General features: G+C 39.8%; 1 protein-coding gene and 1 non-coding gene across 2 annotated transcripts; one reads left to right on the forward strand and one right to left on the reverse strand.

Annotated features, from left to right (window-relative positions):
• Positions 1-708: 708 nt before the first annotated feature.
• Positions 709-815, reverse strand: LOC113713123 (small nucleolar RNA R71). Its single transcript, XR_003453453.1, has one exon. It is a non-coding gene; the product is annotated as a small nucleolar RNA R71 (small nucleolar RNA).
• A 268-nt stretch (positions 816-1,083) lies between these two features.
• LOC140015093 (uncharacterized) lies at positions 1,084-3,056 on the forward strand. Its single transcript, XM_072066976.1, has 4 exons — positions 1,084-1,330; positions 1,559-1,844; positions 1,954-2,017; positions 2,649-3,056. The coding sequence occupies exons 1-4, from the start codon at positions 1,084-1,086 to the stop codon at positions 3,054-3,056; spliced, it is 1,005 nt and encodes a 334-aa protein (XP_071923077.1).
• The last annotated feature ends 8,453 nt before the right edge of the window (positions 3,057-11,509 follow it).

Here is an 11,509-nt window from a genome sequence, read left to right on the forward strand (position 1 = left end):
AACCCATTGCATATCTAGAGTCCCTACTCCAGTACTTAGAATTGATTATTGACTGTTTTTGGTGGTAGTTAGGTTTCATTATTATTGTTGCACAGGTTCGGCACCTGTCAATTTTTGGCACAGTTGTCGGGGACTGACATTTGAATTATTTATTTCTTTTTGAGTTCAGTTTCTTCTTGATATTTTTGCTAGTTTATGCCCCGTTCTTCTCGCACAGGTGAACTGATATACGACTCTGAGGTTGAGAAGGCAGCGCGTAGGCAAAAGCAAGAGACCAAAAGACGAAAAGAACGGCAATTATCTACTATAAACTAGTTAGTAGAAAACGAACTTAGCATGGCCAACAATCGAACACTAAGGGAGCTGGCTGTCCCAGGATTGACCCATCAACTTTTGTGCATTACATTCTCAACTCTAGTTGAGAACACTTCTTTCGAACTAAAATTGGGGCTAATTCACCTCTTACCCTCGTTTTATGGTCTCTCTGGTGAAGAACCCCACAAACATGTCCAGGAGTTCGAAATGGTATGTTCTAACATGAAACCTTCTGGGGTCACTGAAAAGCAAATCAGACTTAGAGCATTCCCTTTCTCCCTCAAGGATGCAGCGAAAGATTGGTTATACTACCTACCTGCAGGTAGTATTACCACATGGGCACAGTTGAAAAAGAAATTTCTAGAAAAATTCTTCCCTGCATCCCGGGCTGCGAGTTTGAGAAATGAGATATGGAGCATCAAGCAGTACCCCAGGGAATCCTTGTATGATTATTGGGAAAGGTTTAATAAGTTGTGCACTAGATGCCCTCAACATCAAATTAGTGAATAACTATTGATCCAATACTTCTATGAAGGGCTCCAATCAACTGACAGAAGTATCATTGATGCTACGAGTGGAGGAGCACTGGCAAACAAGACACCGGGGGAAGCGTGGGAGTTTATTGAAGCAATGACAGAAAACTCTCAGTAATTTGGCTTCTGTGAGAGTAACCCTCCTCCACTACCTACTCGAAGGGTCAACGAGGTGGAGACGTCATCCATTCAGCAACAACTATTGGAGTTGACGTTTTTTGTTCGGCAATTAGCCATGGAGAATGCGCAGCGAGCGAATGTCTGTGAAGTTTGTACAAGTATGGACTATCCCACAGATGCATGTCCCATCTTGCAAGAATGTGGAGCTGAACATGTAAACATGGCAGGAGGCGTGTCCACACCCCGTAGGCAGTATGACCCGTACTCCAACACGTATAACCCCAGTTGGAGAGACCACCCCAACTTCAACTTAGAAAAGATTATTGAGATATTTATGGATGATTTTAGTGTATATGAGGATAGTTTGTTTGAATGCTTTGATAATCTAGCTTTAATTTTGAAAAGATGCATAAAAACAAATTTAGTCATTAATTGGAAAAAATGTCACTTTATGGTGGAGCATGGTATTCTCTTAAGACATGTAGTGACGACTAGGGGAATAGAGATAGATAAAGCAAAAGTCGATCTTATTTCTGCTTTATCTTATCCCGTAAGTGTACGGGAAGTGTATTCCTTTTTGGGTCATGCAGGTTTCTATAGGAGATTCATCAAGGACTTTTCAAAAATTGGAGCACCCTTGTTCAAATTGTTGCAAAAGGATGTAGCATTTGATTTCACCAATGAGTGCAAGGTGACATTTGATAAATTGAAGGAGTCATTGACATCACCGCCCTTCATTCAACCTCCAAACTGGAGCCTTCCATTTGAAATATTGTGCGACGCGAGTGATTGCTCAGTGGGAGCAGTGTTGGAGCAGAGGATTGGCAGGGTGGCTCATCCAATTTACCATGCATCGAAGGCGTTGAATGGATCTCAGTTGAACTACTTTACGACGGAGAAGAATTACTAGCTGTTGTTTTTACACTAAAAAAATTTATGTCTTATTTATTGGATGCAAAAGTAACAGTTTTTTCTGATCATGTAGCCTTAAGGTACTTGATGACGAAGAAGGATGCAAAACCAAGGTTCATCAGATGGATCCTACTCCTGTAAGAGTTCAACTTTGAGATTAAAGATAAAAGTGGAGTAGAGAACTTGGTTGCTGATCACTTGAGCCGCTTGCTCGGATATAAGGAGGAGCAGCCATTGAGAGAGGCGTTTCTAGAGGAGCAACTACTTGCCGTTGATTCGTCAGCACCCTGGTATGCAGATATTGTAAATTTCTTAGTAACTAATCAATTGCCTGCAAGTTGGCCAAAGGTTAGGGGAGACAAGTTGAAAAGTGATGCCAAATACTACATTTGGGATGACTCCTGCCTTTGGAGGCAATGTTCGGATCAAGTACTAAGAAGATGTGTAAGTGCAGGTGAATTTCACTATATTTTAACTTGTTACCATTAGTTTGCATGTGGAGGGCATTTTAGGCCAAAGCAAACAGCTTGTAAGGTGTTGGAGAATGGCTTTTATTGGCCCATTCTTTTTAAAGATGCGTATTTATTTTGTAAATCGTGTGATAAGTGTCAAAAGATAGGGAATATTTTTCGTAGGGACCAAATGCTTCAAACCCCCATGTTGTTTGTTAAAATTTTTGATGTTTGGGGGATAGATTTCATAGGTCCTTTTCTCTCATTTTTTGGTTTCCTGTACATCTTACTTGCCGTTGATTATGTCTCTAAGTAGGTGAAGGCAAAAACCACCCGTACTAACGATTCTAGAATGGTTGTAGGGTTTCTAAAGTATAACATTTTTGTCCGCTTTGGAATGCCGAGAGGTGTGGTGAGTGATAGGGGTACACATTTTTATAATAAGACTATTGCTGCCCTGTTCCGTAAATATGGCGTATTCCACAAGGTATTCGCACCATACCATCCACAAACAAATGGTCAAGCCGAGATATCAAATAGGGAGATCAAATCAATATTGGAGAAGATGGTGCGCCTCGATAGAAAGGATTGGAGTTTGAAATTGGAAGATGCACTATGGGCATACCGCACGGCGTACAAGACGCTGATTGGGATGTCCCCGTATAGACTAGTTTTCGGTAAGACTTGTCATCTTCCTGTGGAGTTCGAGTATAGGGCATTTTGAGCAGTGAACCAGTGCAATATGAATCTTGAGGAAGCGGGAGTTCATAGGAAAGTGCAGTTATAAGAATTAGAAGAGATTAGGAATGAGACATACGAGAATGCCACAATTTATAAGGAAAAAAGCAAAATTTTTCATGATCAACAGGTCTCAAGAAAGTCATTTGTAGTGGGGCAAAAAGTCCTTTTGCACCACTCAAGACTTAAACTTTTTCAGGATAAGTTACGTTCTCGTTGGATTGGTTCATTTGTCTTTTCTAATATTTTTCATTATGGTGCATTGGAAATCCAAAATTTAAAGACGGAGAAGAAGTTCATGGTGAATGGCCATCGTTTTAAGCCTTATTATGAAGGATTCTCTGTTGAGAACATCGAATTCATACACCTCAAGGATCCAATTTATCATGCTTGAGGGTTTCGGCCATGTCTAGCAAAAAACGTTAAAGAAAGGCGCTATTTGGGACGCAACCCAAGGTTATTTGTTTTAGTTTTCTTATATTTTTTGAGTTCTTGCTGAGTGTTAGTTGCATTTGTTGAGTTGTAGTTTTTGTGGCAGGAGCTAGCAGTTAGGCATGTCCACGCTAAGTGGTCACGTCTAAGGAAGAAAGTTGGAAGGCGACGGTCAGAAGATTCTACAGTAGTTAAGTGTGCCCACGCCAGGATCAAAAATTTTTTTATGGATGGTCAAAAGACTAGTAGGCAGTTAGGCGTGCCCACGCCTAGTACAGGGGTTCCTTGTGTTAAAAAAAGGGTGAAATGATGAAATTGCCCCCACTTATAAGAAAGAAGAAGAAAAAAGAAGAAGGTCAACCGTTGCCCTATTTCTTCTCTTCTTTTTTCTTTTCATTTTCTTCCTTTTCTTTCTTCTGCTTCTTATTTCTCCCCTTGGCCACCGCTTCGCTATCCTTCACTCTCAACCGCTGCTTCATTCTCCATTGCTGTCCACCATTGGCCGCCGCACTTCAGCCCGCCACCGCCTCTCACTCGATTCCTCCGCACGCCGCCGCATCAAGAGCCGTCCACCAGCGAGCCTAGCAGCGCGCGACCAGCGTGCCCCTCATGCAGCCAACGCACCGCACAAGCGCCCCTGCTGCGCACCAGCCCAGTAGCCCGCGTCTTCAGCTCGCCCATCGCGTGACGAGCGCGCGCGCAGCGCGCGTCCTTCAGCTCGCACCCTAGCGCATCTACTGCGCATCAAACTAGCAGGCCCAGCCATAGCAGCGTGCGACCTTGTGGCCGCACTCCAAAGGCACCAGCTCCAGTCCGCGCCAGCCCCGACCAGGGACCCAGCAGCCTGTGCAAGCCCCTCCCCTGCGGGCAGGCCAGCCGCAGTAGCACCCAGGAACCCGCGTGCGCGCACCCTCCGCGAGTGCAGTTGGGCGAGCAGTCCGCTTGGTCACTTCTTCGCGTCTTCGCTGGACAAGGTGCGTGTAACCCACGCGCGGCGCCGTCTCCACCTCCGCTGCAGCCTCTGTTGCTTGGCCACCATCCTCACCACAAGGTACCATCTCAGGTCCTCTTTTTTTTTAAAAAATTTTCTGTCACTTTTAGCTGAGACCGGATTTCTAGTTTTTGATTAGCTGAGAACAGATTTTAAATTTGTAGCTGAGGCCAGATATTTTGATTTTCTAGCTGATGACAGACATTTTGTGCTTAATTTGGGTGCTGTGATTTTGTGTGTGGCTGTTGTTGAGTATTTACTCAATTTTGGGTTAAACCAGTGGTATTTGGGGGAGTTTTGCTGTGTCTATCTGTTTAATTAATTTTTGGAGTGTTTTTTTGTCTATTTCTCTAATTGTTAGTGTTTGGAACTATGATTGGGACCCTTTGCTTAGTTGGCTGCCTGTTGACCTATTTTGAGCACTTTTACCCTAATCTGGTGCTGTTCACTGATGTCAAATGACCAAACCAAAAAATAAAAGTAAAAATAGACCTTCCACCTCCACCCCACAGTCTATTGTGCCTTTGAGTGGGCCTTCCCAAGCGACTGCTCCAGGAGACCCCCGGACCCGCCTTGGGCAGAATAGGGAGGTTCACATCTCCTCTCCAACCCATTTTGGCGGCTATTTGACCTTTACCAAGGCTATCGATAAGGAACGGTATGCCGCTGCTTGCACAAGGAAAATAATTCCTTGTAAATACATCCACGGCCCTACATTTGATCTTCTAAATTTTAGGGATGAGGTCACTAAGCAGTTAGCCGCCATAGGTTGGACCCGTTATGCTGCTATTATTTTACCTGCCTTTACTGAGCTAACGTGGGAGTTCTATGCTACTTTTGAATTTAATGTCCCTGATGAATTTTTCGTTACTACTCTTGGGGTGGTGCGTTTTAGATTGATAGGTCGGGAGTTCACCTAGTCTATCACTAAATTTAATTTGGCCCTTAGTTTTATTGACATTCCCTACTCCCAAAGTGAGGAATATATGGCAAGTCCTTGCAAATACACAGAACCATTTTTCTCCCATAACACTGGCTATTGGAAAGAATTGTCGATCGACCGACAAAACTATGATCCTACCCAATTTAAAGCATCTTTTCTCAAGAGTCCCGCCTATCGCTATTTGCATCGGTTTATGGCTTATAGTTTCTCTGGTAGAAAAGACAGTTCGAGTATTTTGACCAAACTCGAGTTCTTTTTCATGTGGTACATGGTTGCTCAGATTAAGGTCAACTTAGGTTGTTGGTTTACTTTCCGAACTGTTTTAAGTAAGAAAAATAAGCCGTTAATTCTGGGGTCTTTCATCACTCAATTGGCTATAAATCTTGGGTTCTGGATTTAACTAATCATAATCTGCATTTGGCATGTAATATGGAGTCTCTTGATTTAGTTTGTTTGGAAAAGATGGGTCTCGTGCAACAGGTAAATGGTGCCTTCCAATTCGCTCCCTCGAGGCCGATCCATGTTCCTCCTAGGCGCACAGCCTCTAAACATGCTACCTTGGAGGCTATCGATCCTTCTACTGACACCCCCGGACCTTCCTCTTCAGCACCTCCGCCAACGCCCTCTATTGACAGTCAGTCTTCAGCCCTTCGCTTCCAACTACACCATATGGATACTCGATTGGAGTGGATGGAGTATCAAATAGCCGGAATGGCGCAGAACTTGGCTCAGTATTTCCATCACGTGGGCTTCCGTTCACATTTTCCTCCCGAGCTTTAGTTCATTTCTGCCGTCCTCCGTATTCAGGGAAGTGTCGTTGCTCCATTACCTCTATTTTTTATCTTTATTTTCTTACATTGGGGGCAATGTAAGGTTTAGATATGGGGGAGGGTTAACTATGCTTTTGGTTGTTTAATTTACATTTTCTTTGCCCTAGTAGTTTTTTTTATTTAACTAGTGATGAATGCAATTGAGATATGAGTATGAGTAGTAAGTTCATGCCATGGGGTGTTCTACTTTTCTCGATGATTAATTGATTGATGAATGTGCTGAACTTGACATAAATTTGACCACTTGTGCGATTTTTGGGCTTAATTTTTTATTTGTTGAGTGGTTATTGCACATGGTTTGTCATTCTAGAACTTGCTCGGTTATGCATGTCAAGACCACATTTAATTAAATTTGATGCATTAAAATGATACGGGCACCTAGGATTAAACCAATTTTAACTTGCTGAAAAACCCACCTTTATTTTATCTACCTTTAGTGAGCCAAGTTGAGTCTTAACCCTTTTTCTTCGTTTGATACCCTAATTGTTAGCTGTAAAACTTTTTTTAGACTTTCTTTTTGAATCTTGTGTTAAAGAAGTGCTTTGATTTTATTGCATAGGAATTTGGAGTATTATTTGAAAGGCAGTGAATAAAAAATGCAAGTATGACAAGTGAAGTTGATTTTTATGGTGTTGGTACTGAAAAAAATAAATAAAATAAATAAAAGGAAAAAAAGAAAGAGAAAAGATATATATGAAAAAAAAGAAGAAATTGAAATCAAAGAATTTGTGATAAGTGCCGACTATTACTTCACTTGTTAGGCCATTGATATGCCTTGGAGGTACAAATTTGCAAGAACTTGTGCAATACATTTGAGGGCATTTTTTTGACACTTTTATACCCTTAAAATCCTTTCTATCCTACCCCCTTCACCTGAGCCTCAATACAATCTTGAGAAATCCTTTTGATTGGTGCATTTAATTCATAATTAAGTGGTGGAGATATGATATATGAGTAAACTTATGGTAATGTCATTCTATTGTATTGAATTGAGAGCCATCCTATATACACTTTGGAGTGAATGCGTGCCTATTAAATGTGAGAATTGTCAGTTTGGTATATCCTGATTTTGATGAGGTTTTTGGGAAATTTGGAATGCCGTTTTTGGTATGAACTGCTGTGAATTGCTTGGCATCTTAATTGCACTTCTGAGTTAATTATACTTGAGGGCAAGCATAGTTCAGTTGTGGGGGAGATTGATAGGTTGCATTTTAGTGGAATATTTTGGGTAATATTGCATAATTGTTTGACTAAATATTGCACTAATTGGGTGGATTCTACTCAGATGTGGTGTTTGGTGTTAACTGCAAGAACTGATACTGAAAAATGCCTAACTCCAACTCTCAGAGCCGAATTTCGTGATTCGTCGCACATGGGGAACTTAAAAAAGGGAGTAAAGAGGCTGGTTACAAAATTGGAGATCGGTGGGGCCACCTCGGAGCTGAAGAAAGTAATTTGTAATAGGGTCTCTATTTTTTAGGAGTTTGGTATTTGAATACCAATTTTAGAGGAGAAAAACGAGGGAGGATACGTTTTTCCTCTCTGGTGGGGCCTGGCCGATTAGGAGGAAATCAATTCCTTCAATTTTGGGTGGCTACCAACGGAAAGAGGGATTGTGCTTTCATAAGACTTGTTTTTGACTTTGAAAAACTATTAGGAGGAGAGCAACAAGGAAGCCGCCATTGTTGACTATTGGCTCTTGTTTTTTACTTTTGTTTGATAAAATTGAAGAGAGCAATCAGACTCTCTCGTATGTCTTGGGTTGGAGACGAGTAAAAACAACAAAAATTCCTTATTCTCTTCTTCCTCGGTTGACCGTAATTGAAAAGGCAAAAATTGACAACTTTTTCCAAATTCCTTACGCATGGTTTGTTCTCCATTAATGGAGAATTAACTTTCCAATTCTAGTCAAGGGGACAACTGAAGATTTGGTTTCGGCAATTACTGTGAGATCGAATTTATTTTAATTGCTTCCTCCATTTATTAGTATTTATATGTTTTCTACTTTTAATTGTTATAGCTTTTGTGTATGATTGAATAGTGCGCAATATTTAATTATTCACGTAGGCTATTTTGCTAGTTAGGGGTAGTTGGATCCGTAATTATTCAATTATTTCTATCCCGGTAGCAACTAGCATAATTAGGTTTATGTCAGGAAAACATACGATCTAACTTAAACAAATCCTCGTAGCATGTTTGTTAGTTAGGATTGGGTTTTTCTAAATTTTAATGCAATCTAGAAATTAAATCCTACGGTCGTACCTAGGATTGTTTCCGGATTAGAGAAATAGTTAACGGTCGTACCTTAACTATCGAGAAATTAAGGAAAGACTGGTTGTTTATCGCGTATATGACAACTATAACCAATCTATTAATGGCTATTGGAATTATATTCTCATCGATGATTAGTTGCATGAACCATTTCTGAAGTATAGCCTTGGCTAGAGTTTCCCCAAGTATTTCTATCAATTAATTATTTTTCGCATTTGATTTATTTAGTTCATTAGCATTTAATCCTAAAATCCCCTATTTATCTTGATTCGAAAGGAAATAAATTTCTCCCCAGTCCCCGAGGAGACAACCCTGCTTGCCATTGTCTACTACTTAGTGAATTTAGTCAGATAATTAATTCTGGTATATCGGATTAAGCAAACTCTTCAGGAACAGGGTGAATCAAGTAACCCATTGCACACCTAGAGTCCCTGCTCCAGTACTTAGAATTGATTATTGACTGCTTTTGGTGGTAGTTAGGTTTTATTATTATTATTGCACAGGTTCGGCACCTGTCACTTATGTCATTTTTCAATATCTAATTTATGCCAAGAAAGGGTGGATAAAGACTTTTGGGGGGGGAAGAAGCTTCTTGAAGAAGATAAAAGGTACTTTTGTTGGGATATCAAGAAGAGGAGAATAGAAGATAGGAGTAACTTTTTTAGATTAGAACTTGCACTTTCTCTCACTAGAATAGAATAGGACTTTTAACAAAATTTTTGATAAACTCTTGATATAATCTTGGCATGTTGAAGACAAAGGAGAATTTGGAGTTTCGAAATCCTTGTTCCTTCAACTGAATAAGCATTTTCTTCTCCCTTTCTCTTTATTTCATTGGATATATATTGGGATTCATCAAAGATTTAAGCTTTATCTGTTTATTCTTCATGTCTAGCTAATATATTTGTTCTAGGAGTAGATGATACCTTGTGTTTCTTGATCTTGGTTTGAATGAGTAGATGAATGTTGCCTTTTGTACTTGCTAGTTCATTTAAACTTGCTTAAATATTTGTGAATGCTTGATCACTATTTACAAACTATTTTAGTTGTTGTTTATGAATGAAAGTTGATAGATGATGACGGAACCGACTTAGATGGAGCTTAAGATCTTAGCACATGAAAGTAGTGTTGAGAATAAGTGGGCTTAGTACATTCTTGGGTTTAATGGCACCATGCTTGTTGTTTCACCATGAAAGTAGGGAAATGCATGTCTAGGTGACACTCGATTTATCGGAAAAGCGAGTTTCGGATACCATATGTGAATGAGCTCTTAGCAAGACATGTAGTGTAGCATTTATCACTCATTTGAGTTATAGACAAGGACATTTGGCTGATTTTATATCCTAGAGCTATTCTATGGAATAATGGTACTCATACTTCAAAGTGGACGTACTCAGCTCAAAGATTCTTGTTAGATGATCACATGAATGTGTGACCTTCATAACTAATGCATGCTTCAACTCCTCTACTCTTTGTTCCTTAGTTTTGTGCAACTAAATTACAAAGGGGAATTCAATCTTTCTTTCTTAATGCATTAGAATTGCCTTTTTACACGATAACCAACATTTGTAAACACGGGTTCCTAGTTATTCAACACTTCCTTACTCAAGTATCTTTTAAAGCAAGAGCTAACACTTGTAGGTGCTAACGCCCGATTACTCAGTATTCAAGTTATATTTACTTTGCTTTCACTCTTTGTAACACTTCTTCCAAAAACTTGACGAGATTCCCCTGACACCCTAGTTTTATTTAATAACTCCCTCGTTAGTTGTAAATATATAGGTCTCTTTGTAGTACAAGGAAATTAAGGTCGATCCCTCGAAGAGCACTCACAATTACTAGAATTTAATTAGAGATAAAATCTACTTTAAATACTCATGCATAGCAGCTACAAGTTAATGGATAAACTCAACTAAAATACAAACTCTAGGATATGGAATCAGTCAAATGTCCTTGTCTATAATTCAAATGAGTGACAAATGCTACACTACTTGTCTTTCTAAGCGCTTATTCACATATGATATCCAAAACTCGCTTTCAGGTGTTGATCAACTAGACACTTAATTAGGAAAGTCAATTTCAAGTACTTAAACCAGTAAGTTTTCCAACATACATTAAAACTCTTCTTTTAAGTTTTTTAATTTCAAGTATTGTTTTGATGATTTTAACATACATGTATATATAAAAATATATATTTAGATTAGAGAGATTCATGTCTAATTAGGAAAACGAGGTTGTCTTTGGATAAATTATGTGGACGACGAAGACTTGGATGGAATGAAGTGATAAAGGAATGAAATTAAGCTTTCATAACTTTGAAAACCTGTGACTAAAAGTGTAGGTAAAAAAATTCAAAAAATAAAGGGGGAAGGGGGAGGAAATGGGAAATAGATGCTGAAGCTTCGTGCTTCAGCACCGTAAGAAGAGGAAATGAGGAGTATACTCTTTTCTCACCACCAAGTTGCTGGCTTCTGCCTGTGATGCTATCCCTTCGAGACTGGCCCAATGGAAGCCACTGTGGTTGAACTGTGCCACGAAAAGCAGCGGCTTTAGCTGTTGCGGCATCAAGTAGCTACTGCAATAGTGAACAGCCACTGCTGCTGCAAAATTGGAGACTGGCTGGCAATTACATCTACCGGCAACGAAGGAGGAAGTAGCAAGGATGACGATGATGTTGGTAACGAATTTAGGGATTAGGGTTTTGGAATTTAGGGTTTCATGAGGAAGAGAAATTCTTTGAAAATGAGAAGAAGGAGATGACTCGTTTGAGTAAGATAGGCCAAGAAATCGGGTCGGATAATGGTGAACTGGGTAGGTTTATTAGAAGTGCATCGGGTTGGTTCGTTTTCTTTCTAGTTAAATTTGGAGAAATTGAATTGGGTCAAATGATAGTTGGACTATTAATTGGTTTTGTTTAGTTAGATGTTAGGCCAAAATTTAAGTTATGTTGTGCTAAGACTGAAAGACAATAA

Source organism: Coffea arabica, chromosome 10e (assembly GCF_036785885.1).
Source record: "Coffea arabica cultivar ET-39 chromosome 10e, Coffea Arabica ET-39 HiFi, whole genome shotgun sequence".
Classification (NCBI taxonomy): Eukaryota; Viridiplantae; Streptophyta; class Magnoliopsida; order Gentianales; family Rubiaceae; genus Coffea; species Coffea arabica.